This window comes from Diabrotica undecimpunctata, chromosome 3, assembly GCF_040954645.1.
Source record: "Diabrotica undecimpunctata isolate CICGRU chromosome 3, icDiaUnde3, whole genome shotgun sequence".
Lineage (NCBI taxonomy): Eukaryota > Metazoa > Arthropoda > Insecta > Coleoptera > Chrysomelidae > Diabrotica > Diabrotica undecimpunctata.
Genome location: NC_092805.1, coordinates 142,309,957 through 142,334,343, shown reverse-complemented (window position 1 = coordinate 142,334,343; position 24,387 = coordinate 142,309,957). Strand labels below are relative to the sequence as shown.

Genomic DNA, 24,387 nt, shown 5'->3' with positions numbered 1-24,387 from the left:
TACGATTTTTTTACCAATATATTGGACAATCACTAGCACAGCTAATACAGCTTATATATATATATATATATATATATATATATATATATATATATATATATATATATATATATTTCTTTGTAGTACCAATTGACTTCTGGACGAAAAGTATTCCCATTTGGCATCCGTGAATATTCACGGGCCACAATATACAGCGAATTCTGTTGCGGTACCAATTGGCATCAATCGCTGTTGCGGTTTCTTTGGCATCGATTGGCTTTGGACCTTTAGCATCCATTGGTTTATGACTCAAGTCGACAATAATACCTAAAGGTTTCGGTGGAATTCTACCTGAGTCAATTCATCTGTTCAGTCATTGTAATATTTTGTTGTCGAAACGGATGTTTAAAAATTTAACTTGTTAGAGTATATTACGCTTTATCTATAAATTGTAGGCAGGTAGTTATTGCTTTTTTCGAGATTGAATATTTTTCTTTTAAAATTATGACAGCTTCAAATTTGATTTAATTTGCTAAATACTTTTATTTTACATTTTTTAAGCTCAGTAATTTAAAAATGTTTTATCGTCTTTTAACAACTTCTAGTCTGATTATTTCCTGAGTAAAAGAGCTCTGTTGTAATGAATTATTTGGTATTACTAAAGAAATTCTGGTATAGTAGGATTAAATGTTAAAATTAAATGTTACAATGATTGTAACTTCATGTCTTGGGCTGTTACGTCGCATTATGGGCTATATGGGCTGTATTTTCTCGTTCTTGTTCGTATTTCTCTTCGATTTGCATTTTCGATGACACTTTCCAATATTTTAGCAAATTCAAAGTCCATGAAAAATACTTAGAAAGCAAACAAAAGTACTTATAAGAGTATACGACCATTTGATAACACTCACTGTGAAAATTTTTGCAAGTGAAGATGTTTAAGACAACAGGCACATTATTGCCGAACGCAAAGTGCACATAACTTTCTCCTTTATTTTTTGGTATCTGACTTCTTACAACTGTGTGTATTTTTCTTTCCTCTGCCCATACTTCTCGTACGTCACTGAATCTGGTTTGATGTGGTATTATATAATAATAGATGCACAATCAAAACGAACCAGATTCTTTTACATTAAAAAGAGATAAAATATGATGTCCATATACTATGAAAAGCAATAATTAAAAAAGAGTCGTATTTTAACACATATTTGTTTTTCTTTAACCGTTTGTTAATAAATAATATATCAAAATTTATTCGACATAATGTATGTTTTATTTTAAGGCTGTAACATATAAATAAGAATTACCTGTTATGAAGGCACTACATAGGTAATTATTATCTGTACCTAACAAAAACCAATTTTATCAAAATCAACCTAGTTTGAAATATATTGAGTCTCGATTATATCTCATGGTTGTGTTTGCCCTACGTAGAAAAAAATAAAATAAAATTACTGAAATCTCTTGGGAATTGAAGTACTCAAGAATTGAAAAGATGTTGAAATTACTGTAACTTTGAAGAAGTTGAAAATCAAATGTTTAAAGGTACACTTCTTTTAAACAAAATTCAGAATCAGTATTTTATCTCTTAACTTCATTAGAAGTGAATAATAAAGAAGTTATATACATACAAAAGGTTTTTGTAAGAAACACAGTTGCAAACATATAATTTACAAAATTTCTTGGTCTCTCTTTTTAAAATGGCGATACATAGCCTTCAACGTAAACAAAGTTTTAGGAGTAGTGTCCACTTAATAGCTTCTAATGGTAATAGTGGGTTAGGGACAATTAAAACCTAGTTAAAGTTTAAAATTTGCCAATGTTTTTACTTTATTTTAAGTCTTTATCAAGGCTATACATGGCACATACCTATAATGGTACATAAAATGATCCATTGTGTATTATTATATTTTTGAATTTCTTAGAATATTAGGTAAAATTTATATTTAATCTTCTATTCTTATCTTTAACCGTTTTTAAGTAATCGAGGTTGGAAAAGTGACATTTCGTGTATTTTTCCTCACAAAATCTAAACAGTTCGACCTAGAGTAAAATGGTTTTTACATTATTATCTTACTTTTTAATATGCTATCTAGTGGTATCAAACCCAGAGATGATAGGATTATATTCAAAATGACAAATTTTGAAATTTAGGGCCGACCATGACAATTTTCGTATTTTATTTTTATTTAATACCACTAGATAGCATATTAAAAACTAAGATAGTAATATAAAAACTAATTAAAATGGACCAAATCCAATAGTTGGCTGTATACCCTGAATCAATATAAAGACAAAAGCTTTTTGTAAATACAAAAAGCTTTTGTCTTAATATAAAAACCATTTTACTCTAGATCGAACTGTTTAGATTTTGTGAGCAATTGTCACTTTTCCAACCTCGATTACTCAAAAACAGTTAAAGATAGGAATAGAAGATTGAATATAAATTTTATCTAGAATATTCTTAGAAATCAAAAGATATAATAATATACAGGGTGTTGTATTTAAAATAAGAAAGTTGGTATTGGCCACTCTTACACGACACGCCCTGTATAAAAAGATTATATTGGAAAACTGCACAACAAAAAACAAAAATCGACCTGTACGAGGATTTCGTCAAAATATTTTTAGTTACAAAAATATTGAATTTATCCGTTACTTTAGGACTCACATGTCGTATGGAAATAATCAACATTGACCACACCGGGTTTATTTAAAAAAAAATAGCCTCGATAAAAACGTAAAATAGGTAAAGTCTATACGTTAGAAATTGTACAAAACCCACTATTACCATTAGAAACATAGACTAGTTAGAAACTTTATTTTAAAACTAGAACAGCTAAGAAAAAATGAATGTTTGTCCAACCTCAAATTCTATCTACAACATTTCATTGGATTTACAAAATCCAAGAGAAAATATTAATATGACGACGTTTTAAAACGTTAATAAAATTAGGTTTAATTCAATAAGAAAGTAATGAAGGATACATTAAAACTATAGGATTGTAATAGAATATTTTATTGAAACTCGTAATCACTTGAATGAATTATTGTGATTTATATTTATTTTGTACAAATACTTTTATTGTGTCCCATTTCCTGTTTTTAAAAACATTTGGATACTTTTCTACCAAATTTAAAACTTCCATTTTTTTTTGGCGGAATTTTCTTCTTAATATGACGTGCAAAGAATTTTTGGGTAAGTTCTTTTTCCTCTTTTGTCCATGGAACTAAAATACGTTTACCTTTCTCCTGTATTCTATTTTGTGACGGGATGTTTACTTCATTTTGTTGAAGAATAGGTTGATTAGTATTTTCTTCGTCACTATCAGCTTCTTCTGCGTCTTCCAATATCTCGTTATCGACTTCAATCTCATTTAAATTTCGATTTTTATATTGGTCAATATTAGTGTTTTGAGCGAGCAATAATATTTTGGAAACTTTTGCGGTTTGGTAAATGTCTGACGGGAGACGATACCACTCATCATGAGTTTTTGAGGTATGCCCCATAAATTTTGCTAGTTGTTCTAGTTCACCCTTTTCCATTTTTAAAATTTGTATTATTGTTGCTAAGTGTTTTCTGATGCGAGTTGACGTGAGGGTAGTGATTTTGTTTGCATCATTCAACACCTTAGAAGCATGCTTTCTGAGAACATGATAGCCACTGATGCAGTTAATAGTATTCGGTATGCCAAATAGGTATTCGTTGTAAGAGGTAAAAAAATTATTCCTATATTTAATTAAAGTGTCAACTCCACTTTTGGTCAATTTGTCAAACAGAACAGGTACGCCTCTACCTCTCTTACCTCTTATTACTATGCGTTTTAAAGAGTGAACTAAAATTTTCTCGGTTTCTGTTAGGACTTTCTCAAACTCTTTAGAAGATTGAGAATCATGATGTTTTAAATAAATATCTAAAGGTAATCTCTGCAGCTCCCCTACTCGTCTTTGCTATACTACTTTGCTATACTATAAAATATTAGTTATGTTTGGATCAACAGAAACAACTACTCCGAGGGCTAATACCCCTACCGGCATTGAAATATACTATTGATCCTATAGTCGCAGAACAACACAACCCATCAAGTGTGAAACGCCAAACAGCTGTTTCGGTCCGCCAGACCTCATCAGTGACGCTTGGCTTCTCCATTGGAAAGTTGTTCGTTCTGCTTAAGGGTACAAGGTCCTCTGAATCTCAAATGTAGATGAGAATGCAATCCACTCTTAACTGATCAACATTTAATATGTCATCACAGGTGTTCCGTGTGCAATGCTGCCAGGTCACCCATGTACAGCTTGGAACAACAAGAGCCATTTGCTGATCGGTTTAGGTCACTGAAACCCAACCAATTATGTTTGGATCAACAGAAACAACTACTCCGAGGGCTAATACCCCTACCGGCATTGAATTATACTATTGATCCAATGGTCGCAGAACAACACAACCCATCAAGTGTGAAACGCCAAACAGCTGTTTCGGTCCGCCAGACCTTATCTGTGACGCTTGGCTTCTCCATTGGAAAGTTTTCCGTTCTGCTTAAGGGGACAAGGTCCTCTGAATCTCAAATGTAAATGAGAATGCAATCCACTCTTAACTGATCAACATTTAATATGTCATCACAGGTGTTCCGTGTGCAATGCCGCCAGGTCACCCATGTACAGCTTGGAACAACAAGAGCCATTTGCTGATCGGTTTAGGTCACCGAAACCCAATTAATTATATTTAGATCAACAGAAACAACTACTCAGAAGGCTAATACCCCTACCGGCATTGAATTATACTATTGATCCTATAGTCGCAGAACAACACAACCCATCAAGTGTGAAACGCCAAACAGCAGTTTCGGTCCGCCAGACCTCATCAGTGACGCTTGGCTTCTCCATTGGAAAGTTGTCCGTTCTGCTTAAGGGGACAAGGTCCTCTGAATCTCAAATGTAAATGAGAATGCAATCCACTCTTAACTGATCAACATTTAATATGTCATCACAGGTGTTCCGTGTGCAATGCTGCCAGGTCACCCATGTACAGCTTGGAACAACAAGAGCCATTTGCTGATCGGTTTAGGTCACCGAAACCCAACCAATTATGATTGGATCAACAGAAACAACTACTCCGTGGGCTAATACCCCTACCGGCATTGAATTATACTATTGATCCAATGGTCGCAGAACAACACAACCCATCAAGTGTGAAACGCCAAACAGCTGTTTCGGTCCGCCAGACCTTATCTGTGACGCTTGGCTTCTCCATTGGAAAGTTGTCCGTTCTGCTTAAGGGGACAAGGTCCTCTGAATCTCAAATGTAAATGAGAATGCAATCCACTCTTAACTGATCAACATTTAATATGTCATCACAGGTGTTCCGTGTGCAATGCTGCTAGGTCACCTATGTGATCAGTTAAGAGTGGATTGCATTCTCATTAACATTTGAGATTCAGAGGACCTTGTCCCCTTAAGCAGAACGGACAACTTTCCAATGGAGAAGCCAAGCGTCACTGATGAGGTCTGGCGGACCGAAACTGCTGTTTGGCGTTTCACACTTGATGGGTTGTGTTGATCTGCGACCATTGGATCAATAGTATAATTCAATGCCAGTAGGTGTATTACCCCTCGGAGTAGTGGTTTTTGTTGATCCAAACATAATTGGTTGGGTTTCGGTGACCTAAACCGATCAGCAAAGGGCTCTTGTTGTTCCAAGTTGTACATGGGTGACCTGGCAGCATTGCACACGGAACACCGGTGATGACATATTAAATGTTGATCAGTTGATTGTTGATCCACCATTCCAGATATTTGTAGGCTACCCACTTTCTTGTAGCAGTTCTTGTTACTGCCTTTGCAACATCATTATGTTTCAACAAATGGCATTGATGAGCTGTTGATAAGTTTGGCCATTTCATCTACTTTTTCATTACCCCTATGCTGTTGTATGCCAGTACTCAGACTACTGTAACCTTGCTATGTTCTTTTAGTTTATTTAGGGCACCCACACAATCCCATACTAGCTTAGAATACAATTCTCTACAGAATTGAGTGCCTTAAGTGCTGCCTGGCTATCTGTGAAGATGGCAATTGGTACATTCTTTTCTGCCTTTCTATTATTGGAGTAGCAGAAGGGTATCAATTAATATTCCAAAAGTTAGTCAGTTGAAAGTTATGTTCTTGAACATACAACAAAATTGATAACTTATCTAAATCCTAAAATATTGGGGTGTTAGATCATAGATTAAAGTACACAATAAAGCTGTTAATAATTTTTTATCAGAGATTACCATCTAGTGATGTTAAACTACAAAAGGATTTATGAATTTAATTCTAATTATGGAATTCATGACAAAGTTCTCTTTGCTCTGACATCTCATTATTTGTCAATTGATTGATATGCAAATTTTGGTGTAAAAAGTTAGCCATCATATTTTCTTTCTCAGTTGTAATATCTTTAAGTTCACTAATATTTGACTTAAGTGTACAATGGTTTGTCCTTATACTAATTTTGATTGGCACCTTTGAATGAAATTAATATTAAATTTGCTAGATAAAGCCAGATAATTAAAAAGTACTATTTATGTAGTATTAATATCTTTTTCAGTAAAAACACTTAGTATTTAAGAAACAATCAACAAGAATAAAAATATTTATTAAAAAAATTATAAAAAAAAAAACAGTTATGTGCATAGGTATGTCCGTCTGATATATTTATCCATATCAGTCAATCAATATGCTATATACATGCTTTGAAGACCCTTAGCTAACTGTTATCTTCCTCCACTCTCTTCTATCCATAACCTTTTCCTTCCAGTTTTGTTTTTTTATCTTCCCTAATCACCTCTTACCATCTTTGTTTGGCCTACCCTTTTTCTTTTAAATAAGGTTTTCTTGGTGCAATATTTTTAACTTGTCTCTCATTTTCCATTCTGTTCAAAATATTAGTCCTTCTCTTCTATACTTTTATTTGTATATATATACTTTCAATGTACTTTGATGCTTTATTCCTTTTTTATTTTTTAATTCCAAATTGTTTTAATTAGTTCACATATTTTTGTTTTTAATAAATGTGCTCTGTTTTCTGATGTTACTTGGCTTTCTCTAATAGTTTTTCAATTTTTCTATTATTTCTTATATTTCAACTTGGTTCATCTATATCTATGTCATTCATTATATGTTCAGCAGTTTCTTCCATATAATCTTTTCTCATTCAATAATTCTTCAAAGTGTTCTTTCCAGCAGGATTATCTAGGGTAATGAAATGAATCCTGTCGAGGTGTCAATAGCGACTTTACCATTTCCAATATCTAACACCTGCTTCCACAACACAATTTCACTTTGATCTTGTTGCAAAAATACTTGCATGTTAGTTGGAACATCTTTACATGCCACCACGAATTGGATGATGTTAGGCATGCATTTAGTTCATCTGCAGTAGTTACTTGGGGAATAATTATTAAATAAGGAAGAGTCTGATAATAGAATCATGGCTCCACCAAAAATGTTTTTGATTGTCACGAATGTCTTTCAAAGTTCTCTCCAGTACCTGTAATGATCTCTTGTCGGCCAATGTACATTAGTTCCAAGTGATTAATTTGTGTACCTTTAAATTCCTTGCCATTGCGTTATTTTTGGCGATGTTGCAATCTGGTGTTTCATTGATTTGTATGTTTAGTGGCTATTTCAAGCCAAAATGTGCAGCTCCTCCGCCTTCTAATAAAGTTGCAGATATTCTAGATGAAGTTAACGCTAGGGTTAGCCCAAACCACCTCATTGACATATCTTCCTATCTGATATGTTGAAACTTCGTTATTATTTGAAGCCACAATACCAGTTGTTATGTCAATCCATCAATACTGATATTTATTTTGGTAATTATAACTTTCTTTGTTAATCATAGTATGGCCACAGAATAATAAACAATCAGAATGCCCACTCTGCTTGAAAAAATAAGTATGTGCATCTCATTCGCGCAGACGGAATCAGCCATGTTTTAAACAGAACCAGTGCTGTTCAGTGACATTTTACCTGGTGTGCATAGAAAAATTAACTCGGTTTAATTTATTTACGGCAAAATAGATTAAATAGATTCACATACCTAGGAATGGATCTGGTCGCAAGCAATGAAGAAGAACCGGAAATAAATAGAAGGCTTGTGCTGGCAAATAAAGCCTATTTCGCGATGGGCCACATATTCAAATCGCGAGACGTACACCGGAAAACAAAACTCCGGGTCTATAAAACAATAATCAGGCCCATAGTAAGTTATGGTTGCGAAACATGGGTGGTGACACAGAAATCTGCCAATGCATTAGATGTGTTTGAAATGAAAGAAAAATATTACGTAGGATCCTGGGCCCAATAAGTGAAAACAACAACTGGCGAATTAGGTACAATAGAGAAATATACGAGCAATATAGCGAACCACCTCTAGCACAACATACTAAACTGCAGAGATTACGATGGGCAGGGCACGTGGTCCGCATGCATGAGAATAGAATCCCCAGAAAATTATTAAATGCAAGAATGCAGGGAAAAAGACCTGTTGGAAGACCTAAAAAGAGATGGGAAGATGAAGTCGATGAGGATGCCAGGAACTGCCTGGGAACGCGTTCATGGAAAAGAACAGCGGTAAATAGAGATGGTTGGAGAAGCCTGTTGAAGGAGGCCAAGGCCCGATTTGGGCTGTAGCGCCATTGGATGGATGGAAAATAGATTAAATTATTTCAAATGTACTAAATTATTAATCTCTAAAAATTTAAATTACAGTTCTGTCGTAGCTTGTCACAAATTTCTCAATTCGAGTTTATGTTTTCGTTTAAGATATTGCGATCGCGTGCTGACAAAGTTCAAAGGCGGCGTCTGAGAGTGGGCATTCTGATTGTTATTTATTCTGTGGTATGGCTTTGTCTATTAGTTACATTGCAGTTTAAAATGACGGAAAACGGAAAACCTGTTTTTTACGTCTCTTTCCATTCAATTTTTTGAAATTATCCTTTGTACAAACCTTGTCCTGTAATAACAAACATAACAAAAAATAATTATTTATTCGGTGCAGAGGATGTGAAATTATGCACGTAAAATACTACAACATTCCATTTAAAATAAAAAAGTTTATAGCCATTTTCAGTCTAACCAAAAGTAATAATTAATAAAAAAAAACATTAAATTAGAAGATGGAGCATCTTTTACCTCCCCCCTCCTGGTCCAAATTTTCAGAAATATGACAATAAAACATTGAAACCTTTTAATTCAATTGTTGCATGAATGATCCTGTATAGTATAGCATCTGAAACAATTTAAACGGGAGAAACTCGAAACAACTAGAAATTTTTACACAATACATTGTACAGGAAAAGGTGTCACTTGTACACTTGAGTGCAAAATAATCGACTGAAAATTATTTTGCGAAAGTATGTTTCCTGTTTTAATCTAAAAAGTGTAAATTTAAATATATTTAGTGTACAATCATTAACCTCATTATTGAGTTTTAAAAAACTTTTGTTTTTTGGTGAATTGGATGACGCATTACAAATAAATAATGCAACACATAGAGAGGGGGTCAGAATTTGACTCATTGAAATCGACACGCACCGACTTAACGCATTCGGTTAACATCGTACGCATCAATTTTCATAGCAATCCACTAATACATCAGTCACTTACATTCGCAACTGCATTACAAATGGATACCACATCCGTCAACGCAACTCAAGCAATAGCATTATTGAGAGATAGGCCTGAGCCAGAGGGCCGTGGCAAATCGACTAAATTTAAACCAATCTGCTGTGTCCTGAGTGTATCGTCGGTACCAAGATACTGCTGATTATATCCGTCGATAAGGAGGAGGCCGTAAACGAATAACAACGGAGAGAGATGATCGAATTCATGTGTCAAAATCCCTGAGAAATCGACATTTGAGTGGTACTAAACTCAAAGAAGAGCTTAGATAGGTCCGAGGTGTGGTTACCAGCGTTTGGACAGTCAGAAGGAGACTAAAGGCAGCCAACCTGGCACCAAAAAGGGCAGTTACGGATCCGAAGCTAACTGCACCCCAGAAGCAAAGGCGATTAGAATTTGCTCCCAAACATTTTAATTGGGACAACTATTAATGGAGTCAGGTATTATTCTCCGATGAAAGTAGGATCTTCCTACCTGGCAACGACAAAAGGCGTCGAGTCTATGGCCGTACTCGAGTCGGAACGCCAGAAGAAAGATTTGCTCTATTTTGTATACTAGAAATTGTGTCATGAAGGCGGTTCTTATATGTCTTAGGCAGGCAGTTCTATCGATGGGAAAACCGAGTTGATTTTCGTGCCTGGTGGAGGACGTGGAGGAGGTTTAACGACGAATCGTAACATCTGAGACATTGTGGAGGAACATGTGGTTTCATACACGGGATTTATTGGTGATGCCTATATTTTAATGCACGATGCCATATCGCACAAGTCACCAACACCTATCTATATGAGATCGGTATACCTACAATAAATGGCCTACGTTATGTTTCGGATGAGCTTAACCGTTATGTCAATACCCAAGTACCTGATACGGGAGTCTATACCCGTGCTACCCAGGTACCCGGCATTGTTTCAGTAAACTTCGCTTGTACATTCCGAAAATAACAGACAATTGGGATTTTTCTTTGTTTGCTATCAGTGTTTATTTAACTGTGCTTACAAGTTGTTAATATTTTTGTGACTATATGCGTGTTTTATGTTGTAATTACTTGTAATAATGGCAAGAAGAGAAGTGAGTGCTAGCGAATTTAGAAGGTAAGTTATTACTGTGTATTTTTACAATGTTTTATACATAGATCATTCAATTTTAGAATGACGTATGAAACGCAACAGAAGTACTTGCAACAATTTATAGACGATATAGATGAGGAAGTAGACAAAAATATCGAAAACCAGGAATCAGATGAGGACTATGTTTCGCAAAGCAAACCGGATGGAGATGAAGCTTCTGACGTAGAGGACGTTTTTACTGATATCAATAATAAGATTGAAATCGATACCGACGGCGACGATAGTAGTGATGAAGATTTTGACGATTTTCAAGAAAGCTCTTCCCAAAATGATGTTCTGGTTGCAAAAGATAAAACGATTTGGCAACGAAAACCGTTTACTGCAAGTCGAACACTGAAACGTAACCTTTTGCGTAAAAAAAACGGGCTCAGTACGTTCTACTAAAACTCTTTCGATTAGAGATACATTCAAATGTGTTTTCAGTGACGTAATGTGTGACATAATTATACGCGAAACCAATCGAAAAGCTAATAGCGTTTGTGAAAAGTATAATGTTGAAAACCCCGACAAACATCGAGATGTTTGGAAGTCACTCACAACAGAAGAATTTGATGCATACTTAGGTATTCTTATTACAGCAGGAGTACGGCATTCAAATTCAGAGCACTCGAAAGATTTATGGAAAACAGACTCTCATCCTTTGTACCGAGCAAGTATGAGCATAAATGGCTTTTGGAGCATCAGCAGATTCTTACGGTTTGACAATGACAAAACACGTGCAGAACGTTTGCAAAATGATAAAGCTGCAGCTATTAGAGATATATTCCATCTTCTCAATGATAATTTACGTCGTAACTATGTACCGTCGGATTCTCTTACTGTGGATGAACAGTTATTTCCTTTTAGAGGTAGGACACGTTTCACGCAATCAAGGTTTGGTGGGTTTGTGATGCCAATAATTCGTATCCACTTACTGGACAAATTTATACTGGAAAAAATTCGACTGGACGTGAAACTAATCAAGGTAAACGCGTAGTAAAAGATTTGTGTTACCGATACAAAAATTCTGGACGAAACATAACAATGGATAATTTTTTCACAACTCTTCCACTAGCCCGTCTCCTGTTGTCTTGGAAATTATCATTAGTTAGTACTTTGAAAAGAAACAAACCATATATTCCACAAGAAATGCTGCCTTCGCCAGAGCGTGAGCCTGAATCGTCATTACACGGATTCAGTGCAGATCGTGTTACTATTTGTTCATATGTACCAAAAAAGAAAAAAAAGCGTTATCTTGCTGTCAACAATGCATGACAACGATAATGTAAGTGGCCCAAAAAATAAACCTGAAATAATTCAGTTCTATAATACAACTAAAGGAGGCGTAGACAACATGGACAAAATGGTTTCTCATTATTCCACTAAACGCAGAACTTTGCGTTGGCCAGTAGCCTTCTTTTACAATATCCTAGACGTAGCTTGCCTAGCAACCTATATAATTTATACAGAGAATAATCCACAGAGTTCTACTGAAACCAGTAAGCGTAGAATTTTTCTACAAAACTTAGGGAAACAACTAGTGATGCCTGCAATTTCTGCTAGATCTAAAGTACCAAATGTATACCGAAATTTTTCATCAACGAACACTCACTATGTAACGAACACTCAGTAAATATAAGTAAGTGTGGACAATGTGTTTAAAATGTAACTTTTATTTACGTTTCCTTTTATTTACGTTTCCATATAACTTTTATTATAAAAAAAACTAGACAGAGCTTCATAATTTACTAAACATTAGTGTCACCCGGGTGCCACGGGTGTGGACGTAATGGTGTAAAAACTTTGACAGGTAATTTTAATATATTATATGCATTTTTTTCTTTGGTTTTTATTATAAATCTCTTCGTTCTAAATAATTTTAGGAATAACTAGAAGCTCGAATAAAAATATTTATACTATCGTCAATGATTCAGATAAAACAATTACCAAGGATACCCAGGTACCTGGGTATAGACACAAAGGTTAAACGAAGTGTCCGGGACAGAAATCATGCACCAAGGAGCATAATAGAATTGAGAGCTGCGCTTAATGATGAATGGGAAGTAATGACTCAAGAATTTATTAGAAAAGTCATCCGATCCATGCGAAATCGACTGGAAAGTGTAATGAGGAGGGTTGGTAATATCAAATACTGAATAATTAAGAAATTCATTTTGTAATTGATGAATTCTCTGTCCATAACGTCTTTCTTGCGTTAGTTCCAATGATGAATATTTAGGAAACTCTGTATTGCATATTGTTTTTATAATGCGTCTTCCAAAGAATGCAATAGCAGTTTTTGTAAGTTCAATTATAAAGTTATTGTTTGTACATTACATTTTTTTATTTTCATACTTCTTACATTGAAACAGAAGGTGTAATCTCAAATATCGCTTTTGAGTCGATTATTTTGCACCCAAGTGTAGAAACTGCAGTAATTATTAAATTGGTCTAATAATATAATTTTGATGTTTAATTGTTAAGACAGTTTGTAAAAATAAAATATGCTTAGAAAAAATATGAAAATTAAATTTGTTTTATTATAAATGTATTGTGTTTTCACATATAAACTGAACATGTTACCAATTAAGTAAGTATTTCCACAGCAGAAAATTGCTGCACCGACTGTAAGTCTTCTTCTTCTTCAAGTGCCCTCTCCGCTACGGAGTTTGGCAATCATCATTGCTATTTGTATCTTTGAAGCTGTTGCTCTAAATAATTGGTTAGATGTGCACTGGAACCAGTCTCTTAAATTGCGCAGCCAAGATATACGTCGTCTCCCCACGCTTCGTTTGCCCTGAATCTTTCCTTGGATAATTAACCGTATCATAACAATTTTAAGTAAACACCGATAATACAGTGATTCGTCAGCGGCGAGACAATATTTTCTGGTGTGGGTTGTCATGATCTCTATTCTTGATTTGCGGATATTACCGCTAAAGTGAAACTGGGCCATCTGTACCTAAGGACCCCGTGTAATGTTTTTAGAGGTTTTCTATTTAAAAATTGATTATACAATTGAGTCGGTTGTACTCCTTGTGTTCATCTTCTCTTTTGGATGGTGTCGATCAGCATGGCAATTTCAACTTTAGATATTGTTACATGTCTGTCCACTGACAGTCCAGAGTCCATACCATTCTCGCAGATTCCACAGCCTACCTATATTTATTGGTAAAAATTGGTAAATATAATCATCATCATCCAGTCCCATTTTCACATCCATTGTTGGATATAGGCCTCCTCCAAACGTCTCCAGTTCTCTTTATCTCTAGCTGCTGCAATCCAGTTTGTTTCTATTCTCCTTAGGTCGTCGGTCCATCGGGTGGGTGGTCTGCCTCGACTTCGCTTGTCGGCTCTTGGTCTCCACTCCAATAATCTCTTCGTCCATCTTCCGTCTTCCATTCTAGCAACATGTCCAGTCCACCTCCACTTTTGTTTATTGATTCGCAGTATAATATCGTCTACGCCAGTTCGTCGGCGTATCTTCTCATTTCTCACGCGATCTTTCAAGGCCAGGCCCAGCATTGATCTCTCCATTCGCCTTTGTGTTACCCTCAGTTTTTCGGCAGTAGCTTTCGTTAAAGTTAGGGTCTCTGCTCCGTAGGTTAAGACTGGTAAGATGCATTGGTTAAATGCCTTCCTTTTCAGGTGAATTGGGGTATTTGTTTTAAAAATGTCTCTCATCCTTCCATATGCCGCCCATCCCAACGTGATTCGTCTATTTAGCTCGCAGGTTTGGTTGTCTCTGGTTATTCTAATTTCATGACCTAAGTATGTGTATTTATCGATTAATTCTACCTTGTTGTTATTGATCTGTATCTCTTCGCTGGAAACCATATTGGTCATCATTTTGGTTTTCTCGAAATTTATCTCCAGCCCAGTTTCTTGTAGTATGTCATTGAGTTCTTGGAGCATGTCTTTGATCTCTCCCAGATTATCTGACAGAAGTACGATATCGTCCGCAAAACGTAGATGGTTTAATCTTTCTTCATCGATGGATATTCCTTTCTTGTTGTTGCCATGTTAGTCTTTTAAATGCATACTCAAGAACGGTAATGAACAGCTTTGGTGACATGGTATCACCTTACCTGACTTCCCTTTTTATCTTTATTTTATTAGTTGCTGAATGTAGACTTATGGTTGTTGTGGCATTTTCATATATATTTTTAACTATATTACAATATCTGTGGTCGACCCTGCAATCTTGTAGTGCTCTTAAGATGGACGGTAGTTCCACTGTATCAAACGCCTTTTTAAAGTCTACAAATATCAGTGCCAAGGGACGGTTATATTCGTTAGTTTTTTCTATCAGGGTTTTTAGGCACTGCAGGTGATCGTTTGTGCCGTAATTAGGGCGGAAACCGGCTTGTTCCCGAGGTTGGTAAAAATCCAGCTTTGTCTCTAATCTGTTCGTTATTATTCGGGTGTATAATTTATAAAGATGGTTAAGGAGACTGATTGGTCTGTATCTTTCCAGGTCTGCTATATCTCCCTTCTTGTGTAAGAGTACAGTTATTGAATTATTCCACTTTGTTGGGATATTTTGATTCCATAGGCATAGATTAAAGAGCTTTTGAATTTTGGCTATCAGTACTGAGCCTCCTATCTTAGTCGCTTCCGTGACGACACCGTTCTCCCCGGAGCTTTGTTATTCTTCATCTTTTTTAGAGCCTTGTAAATTTCGTCCAAGGAGATTTCTGGGATATCTTCGGAACCCTGATTTTGAACCTTCCTCTGCTGATATTCAACTATATCTAGAGTCGATTGGTTGCTATATAATGTCTCATAGAATGATTCCACAATTTGTAACAAATGTTCTCTGTTTGATGTGATGTTGCCATTTCTATCCTTGAGTTTGACTATTTGTTTATTTCCATTTGTGAGTTTGCGTCTCATTATTTTCATACTCTTATTTTCCTCAATGGTTTTGATGATTTTCTCATCTTTGTATTTTCTTAGGTCTTTTCTGATTTCTCTTGATACATCCTTGTTCATTTTATTTATATCGTCGTTACTAGAGTTTTCGTCGCTTCTCAGTATTCTTCTTTGTTCCATTTTTTTCTGTGTTTCCAGACTAATTTTTTCTTCCTTCACGCTTTTTGGGCATTTCTTTTGAGCTTCTGTTATTGCTTCTACTATTATGTCAGTTAGGATGTTAATATCATTTGTTGATGATTTTTCTTGAAGGAATTTACCGATATGATCTTCAAAATTTTGTGCGTTGTTTGGATGTGTCCATATGTTTATTTGCTTCTTTTTTATCATATTGTGTCGTTCATAGTTGGTATTTAACACAAGTGGTGGTAAATATGTATCTTTTATTAGTGATAAAGTAATTGATCTCGTTTGTCGTCTTCCCATCTGGGCTTTTCCACGTCCATCTGCGGTGAGGTTTCTTGTAGTAGTAACTGTTCATTAGGAATAGGTTTTTCTCTAGTAAGAAGTTTAAAAGAGTGTCGCCACGGTCGTTCCGTCCCTGACTTCCAAAATTTCCAAGAGCAGTTTCTGTTGGATCCAGTTTTGTTCCTATTTTGGCGTTAAAGTCTCCACATATAACTGTGAAATGTGTTCGGTTGTTTGTGATGGCTGTGCTTAAATCATCATAAAAGACTTCGATCTCCTCGTCTGTATATTCTGTTGTTGGAGCATAGACTTGGATAACTTTTAGATTATATCTTGTATTTATTTTGAACGTGGCATATGTAACTCTAGTGGATACTGATTGGACAGTTGTTAGATTTCCTGCTAGCTGTTTGTTTAGGAAGAATCCAACGCCTCCTACTTACTCATGTTGTTCTCCGTGATAGTAAAACCAGTGACCGAATTTTAGGGTCTCGAGACCTTCACCTCGCCTTCTCACTTCACTAACTCCGACGATGTCCCATTTGATCTTTTCTAATTCTTTTTCCATTTCTTTAAAGCTTTCATCAGAAAGTAGACTTCTAGTATTCATGGTTGCAATTTTGAAAACTGTTTTTAAAGCATACTACAAACTACTACAAATATAATTACCTCTTGGTAATTGTTGAACATTTTTATAAATTAAATTAAAACAAACGTATTGTATATCTCGTATGATACGTAGAAAGATAATTTTATAAGAAACTACATTAGGTATACAGAAACTGTATAATTTATTATATCATTAAGAAATCTGTTTGAGTCTAAATATGTGCCATTATAATTAATGTATATATGTCTATTGCCAATACACATAAAGCAACAAATAAAATAAAATAATTCTAATAGGTACTTGGAGATAAACAACTTCGATTAACATTAATAAAGAGATTTAATGTAAACCACAGTCCAATTATTGGTGTTAAAAGTACAATAAAAACCACTTTTTAAATTCCAATATTTTATCGTGAATCATTCAGGGAGTTGGTAATCCTAAAATATTTTTAGTGGGTAAAGTATATTTTCAGGTATGCATATCTAAATCTAAAAATGATGCATACATTTCCGTTTCTATAAATATATGCACATAAATTTAAAATTTTTATTCATCTTTTATATTGAACATATCTTTTTAATGTAATCGAATATTATTTAAATACTAATAATTTTTCACGACTTCTTCTCTGCATTCTTCATCTTTTAACCAGAATATTGAGATTAGTACTGTTCCTGGAACACCTCGAGTTTGACATCTTTTTAATGCTAACTTTAGTGATTCATATTATTGCTCTCGTAATGAAGGGGCCAAAAAACGGAGTTAAGTGTGCAAAATGTGAGGACGGGAACTTTGCTCAAATTCTTTTATCTAAAACCGTAAACAAAAGAAAAATCCACGTTGCCGGCAGCTAGGCTGGTCCCTTACCGTTTGTCCCGCCATTAAATCTGTTCTGTCCATCACTGCCTCATAGCGCTCGTATTAGCCAATAGAAAATAATTGGTAGTTCGTAATTTTGTTGATTGGTTCTTATTCTCGTAGTTAAGTATTTTGTTTAAACAAAAACGGAGGATTTTCTGTTACAAGTGACAAAACAAAGTTTTGTGATAAAATAATTTAGTAAATAAATCTAAACGATGATCGTTTGTTAAAATGCAAAGAGTAGCTCACCAGAGAAAATATGACGTTAGTGAGAAAATAAAAAAATAGTACAAACTTCACTGAACACAATTGTTCATGGCATCGAATTTTTAATGCAAGTTATATTAGTGGAGACAAAAATTAGGTATCACGACTTCGCATCACATAAACAGGGGATCGAAGTACCGGATCGGGTACCTAGCCAATCCGTCCGGGACCGGAATACTTACCGCTCACCGGACCGGACCCCGGAATTCCGACCGAATCAGGAAGTACCCAACCGCTTAATGTTATTTTACAAGTGCTATTTAAACTTTATGTAGATGTACTGAAGTTTTATACTTTAGCTTTTAACATACACACAATTTGTACAATTTTTTTAATGACTTTATCAATGTTTTTCAATTATCCGAATCTTTGACATTAGCATAATGATCCTCATCAGCTTTAATCACTCTTAAAACTATAGACTCGGTATATCTAGCAAACTGACATATTCTCTTAAAAATTATATTGTATTTTTTGAAATTATACAATTTTCACGACTACACTCAAAGAGGAACAGTGGCTTGAGTACGCTTTTTGAATAATTATGTAACTAGTTGTAAGTACCTAACTGTTACGCTGCGCTACTGACGGAGTGGGTAATTATGTAAACAGGGCGTTCCGGCCGAATCGGAATGAAGGATGAGGATCTGCGCTAGATCTTCATAACTGGCCATTGTAGTAATATTTTTAAACATGACATGAATATAGAGCTGAATTAAAGACGAAAAAAGCCTTTTTTATCAAAACAATAATCAATTGGACGGAAGCATACATGATTAAAGAAGAAAAAGTATATTTTATTAGGAAAATACGTCTGTCCAGAAAAGTGTCTTGACACTTCGGAAATTGAAACCTCTTTTAATATTGATATTGAGATTTTGGAGAGAAAGAACTGACGCAATAAGGGAAAAATAGCGGATAAGGAATTTAAGACACTAATGAAAAGAGGCTTAGCTCAGAAGAACGAATCAAATGGGCCAAGAGACACCAAATCCCAAGTGTGTATTCGGGCTAGCTTCAATGCACTGAATATTGGCTTTAGAGATATAAAAACAGATAGCTGGGGTAATGAACTGATGGAAACAAGAAATAAAAGAGACCTGTTAATACCAAAACTTAATACAACTAGATAAGACCACAGAAAATAGATCGATATGAAGAGGACGATAAGTAGATAAGATAGGGGGATCTACATTGAAGCGTTGGAATATTCACATACCATTTGGGTTCTCTCGTACACCTATCTAATCTAAAAGTGAAAACCTTCCTCGCTAGTTAATGGTTCTGTCCAAATCAAGAAGCCGTTGAGACTGTAGAGGAGTACTTTGCAGCTCTTCTGTAGGAACACTGCGATACTGGAATACCAGCATAGGAAAACCGCTGGATGAAATTTATGGATAATACAGAATACATTGAAAAATAAAATCGGAACAAGAAATTTTCAGATCGCCAACATACATTTTTTTGATTTTATTATAATTTTTATTAGTGCCTTATAATACTTTTTATACTTTGGTTATTACACATCTTTTTTTATTTTTTAGGGATCTGAACTTCAAAAGAGGAGATGTCATTATTTTGAAAAAACGTATTGATACCAATTGGTATCAAGGAGAATGTGGAGGAAAACAGGGGGTTTTCCCATTGAGTTATGTTCAGGTAAATCAAACAAGTATATAATTTAAATTACCAAATATTTATTGTATAATTCGTTTAGATCTCTTTAAAAATATTGAGGTACGTAAATACGAGGATTTTCAAATTTTCAAACTAAATTGTAGATTGGCTATTGTTTAGTTTATTTGAAAATTGCAAGTCTTTAATAAGGTATCGTATTATATTGATCATATATAGTTGTCAGTTGATCAAAGGGCACTTTAAGGTATTTTAATTGCAAAAAGGTTGGGAGAACTTTTTTTTTCACATTGTTGAGGGCCATATCCTGTTTAAATGCAGACCCTCTGGCCATCAACCATCTTCCGCCTACCACTCGCGGTATATGTTCTGTCATCTTCCATTTTAGTCTGGCTATTCTTTCACTGATGCCATTCACCTTTACACCAGTTCTTTTTCGTATTGCCCATAACCGTTCTGTTCGCTTTTTTCTATATGTTGATATAAGGTTGAATGCTCGAATAAATGAACTTTGATAAAATAAAGGCAGATTTCGAGCACAGTTTTATTAGTTAAATCTTGCCCAAGTACTTTTGCTTAGTAGAGCATCTTCAGGGGCATTTCGTCAATTTTTGGCTATCCAACAATCGCAGAATGTCATAAATATAATATTATGAATTGAGAGAATGACTCTCTCTCCTGTTGCCGACCAGAATGTAGCTTCGACTATTTTTTAAATAATTTTAAACTGTTTGTCCTTGTTTAGTGTAGTGTTATGTACAATTTTATGTTTATGAGATACTGCGATTGTTAGATAGCCCAAAATTGACGAAATGTCCCTGAAGATGCTCTAGGAAGCGAAAGTACTTGGGCAAGATTTAATTAATAAAACTGTGCTCGATATCTGCCTTTATTTTATCAAAGTTTATTTTCTATATGTTTTAATTCTTCTCTAAATATTCGGGTTCACACATTCGGGTACCATGATCCGTTAGGTTTTAAGGGCTTCTTTACTTTGTTGTGGATTGTGATTCGAGTTGTTGTTGAAATCATGGTCGGTGTGTGATGGTTTTCAGTATACACTATGTCCTAGTTTTTCATGGGGTTTTTGTACTATACACTTAGTAAAACTACTACTAAAATATATAAAAATGTCAACAAATTTTTGTTCTTTATTCCCTTGGTGAAATGTAATTTCAGGTTTAGGGAATTTAATAGATTTAACAATAAATACCAGACAAATATTACAATACAAAACCATACTATAGAAAATATTGAACATTATGTATACCTGGGCCATGTTATCAAACTGGGAAAACCAAACAAGATGCTGAAATTAAAAGAAGAACACAACTGGCATGGGCCGCTTTCGGTAAACTAGCATATATCTAGAAAACAAATCCATTTCTATAAACTAAAAGAAAAAGGTGTATGACACATGCATACTATGTGTTTGTACCTACGGGTTGGAGACCATAGCCCTTACCAAGAAATCTTCTAAGAAACCAGAAACAACTCAAAAGGCAATGGAACGAAACATGCTTGGAATATCACTGAGAGACAAGATTAGAAACACCGAGATCTGATGCAAAACGAAGATCAAGGATATCTTGGAATAAATTACAAAAATGAAATAGCGCTAGGCCGGTCACATAGCCAGATATGATAACTGGTGGACACAGAGAATCCTACACTGGAGACCAAGGAGGACGACAAGAAGCATGAGAAAACTTCAAAAGAGATGGGTAGATGACATAAGAGCAGTGGCAGGCAAACAGTGGATTAGATTGGCACAAGATAGAGAAAGATGGAAGCAATTAGGAGAGGCCTACATTCAGTTGTGGATGAAAAATGGTTGACAAAGAAGAATAAATTTAAGAATTTTTTAAGTTCACCTTCCCGTGGCTTCAGATCACCAAAGTATCATTCACATAAAGGAACCAACTCAATGACTTTTTATCTACTAATCGTAAAGCTTGTTGCAATCTTTCCGTGAAAAAGTTTTTAATGACAGGAGTTACCGATTGTTACCCCATAATCATGATCAATCAGCCCTGATTTGTCCATTGTTATTTCTGTTTTGCGCCTCTGCTATCCAGTTGGTCACAATTCTTTTGAGGTCGTCGCGTTGGGAGGCCACCACATCAGTCTCTCTCTGTCGCTCTTTCTCTCTCTCTCTCTCTCTCTCTCTCTCTCTCTCTCTCTTTCTCTCTCTCGAAACTCACTAATATATCATCTGATCTTGGCATGATATCTTTTAGTTTCCCGATAATTTGTGTAGAATCCCAGACGTAAGTTTCAGACTGACAAGTTGATGGTCATAGCAACATCGTTAGTTATATTGTGATATGATGAATGTGGTACGTAGAAGAATCAATTGCGCTGACAATCGGTGTTAAAGTAACATTTCCTTTGTTGTAATTTTATTGTTATAATCCTCTGTTTTTAGTAAGATAGTTGCCTTGGCAGATAAAATTAAAATATCCTTGTCAGCATTTAGGTGCTTACTGGCTCCTTTTTACAAAAACTGAGATTGTTTTTAAGTGGTGTTGTTCCTTGTAGTATTCGTGACGTTTCCATATTAGAGTAGGGCGCTGCTTATACTTTTTAATTTATTTAGTCTTTAATTTAAACATAATTAATGTATAATATAATATATTTATTCTCTGCTACATACTCTCCACATTGCTGTATGGCATGCCGAGCTGGACTCTTATAGCAACACTAATGAAAATCTCGAGGTTGATCGAATAACAAATGAAATAGTTCTGCATCGAATAAAAAAAGAGCACAGAAAGAACAAAAACAATAAAAATTATAAAATTACTATATTTCGGCTATGTAATGAGACATCCAGAGAGGTATAACGTTCCACACCTCATAATACAGGGCAAGGGGTCCAAGCTTGAGAAGAACATCCTGGCTCCGAAATCTCCGAGAGTGGTGTCAAGAGACATCCGCTAATATGTTTCAAGTTGGCGTAAACAAAGTTATTGTTGCCAATATGATCGCCAACGTTCCATAATCGGACAGGGGACTAAAAGAAGAAGAAGATATTACTTGACAATACAAATTTATATTTTAGACTGACTCTCTACCATTTGATTTAACATTTCAGCTTGGCTCCCAGATTTCGGTAGAACTATAGACGCCGCCAAAACCAGTCGAACCGTTCGAATTCTCTAGGACGTCATCGAACGCCGGACACGTGATTCTCGAGTATTTTCTAGATAGCCAGGTAGCTTTGCCGTTAAGATGGGGATCAGTAGCGTAGCGGGCGTAACAGTAACCATTATGTACTCAATCGGTAATGCCCCTGGTGTGATTGTAATTTCCATCTTTGGATAAAAAATTCACTTTTATTGTTGGGAGTTCCCGTCCTAAAAGATTGGCTTTTTGTCATATCGGCCATTGTAATCAGACATTTGTAAACTATCAAAGGTCTTTTTCTCCTTCTCGGATGAGGACACCATTGCCACTTTCAAATTTTTATAGTTGAGACTTTTATTGTATGTTAAACTGTATGTTCAGATCCATAGTTTCTTTTCTGTTTCGTCTAATTCTCGTCTAGCTTGATGAAGAATGTTCATTCAGTCATTAGTTCAAAAATGTTCATGAAGAAAGCATCTGTTTCTTTTTTCTTTCCGACATTTTAATTTTTTTCTTTTCCAATATGTGGTGCAATTAAATTAATATTGCATTGTGATACAAGACTCTACAGCTATTAAGAGGCATTCAGTTTATTTGTTATAAAAAGTTTAATTGAAATAACGAAATTATCAATTTTAGCATTACAGTAAAACCTCCGTTAACCGAAATAATTGGGGGGGAGGCCGTTTCGGATAACAAGAATTTCGGTTAAAAATAACATTGTTTTTTATAATATTCTTGATCAAAGTATAAGTATTAAAAAATACTATGAGTAGATTTCGTAATGTTTTCTAATAAGTAAATCCAAAATAAAGTAATACAATTAAGGAAAATGAACAAGTTTAACATGCTTTTTTAAAAAAATCTGCTATTTTTTTGCGTTTTCGTTTGACAACGATGTTTCTCTCTCCCTCCATCGTTAATTTGCAGAACGTCATGAGTTTGCCTCATTCGATTGTTCGACGAAACGTAAAGCAATCTGAAAAGGACAAAACTTTATGTAATGGCAGCAAAAATTAAGAATCTAGTCGTGTCCCTAACTCATTAGGCCTACTGTATAAAATTCTTTCCTCTAAAGCATTGAAAATCTCGTCGACGGTCTTGTGCTGCCTGTTGCCTCTTGGGTCGTCATCTTCGTCATCTGATATGCTCAGGTTGTCTTGATAAAGAACCATATCAATGATGTCCTGGTCGATGAATTCACGTTCTGAGTCATCAGCTGCTAACCAGTCACGTATCTCTTCTTAGTTAATTTCGTCATGTCCCGGCAAATTTTTAATGAAAGGTTTAATTTCTTCTGTCGTTTTCTTACCATTTTCTTCTTCAGGATCGTCAATCAAAATCTTATCAAAAAGTTTGTTCCAGCATTTTTCCAAAGTTGAAGATTTGATCTTGGCCCACGACTCAGCTCACCAATAAAAATGTTTTATTGTTAAAGAGTTGACTATGACTCCCTGGTGTAACGGCTGGATTAAGCTTGTGACATTCGGTGGCAAAAATCTGACAATTGTCACCATTTTGTAGATTTTGAGGGTGAGGGAGCATTGTCAACAAGCAACAATGCTTTGATGAGAAGGTTTTTTGATTTTAAAAAGGATTTTACACTTGAGACGAATTCATTTTCAAACCATTCTAAAAATAAAGTGGTCGACATCCATGAACTTTTTTGGCTTCTATACCTTAAAATGCCTTTTCGGAAATATCTTTTAGAGCTCTTGGGTTTTGTGATTTTCCAATACACATAGACATCAATTGGTGAGTGAAATTAACGGAATTGTTTACGTT

General features: G+C 35.0%; 1 protein-coding gene across 3 annotated transcripts in view; it reads left to right on the top strand.

Annotated features, from left to right (window-relative positions):
- The window catches only part of LOC140437488 (E3 ubiquitin-protein ligase SH3RF3-like), a 62,244-nt gene that overhangs the window by 1,472 nt on the left and 36,385 nt on the right, over positions 1 to 24,387 (top strand). For all 3 annotated transcript variants that reach the window (XM_072527047.1, XM_072527048.1, XM_072527045.1), the window contains exon 2: positions 19,383 to 19,497. In XM_072527047.1, coding sequence (XP_072383148.1) covers positions 19,383 to 19,497 — 115 coding nt within the window. The remainder of the gene's footprint in view (positions 1 to 19,382; positions 19,498 to 24,387) is intronic.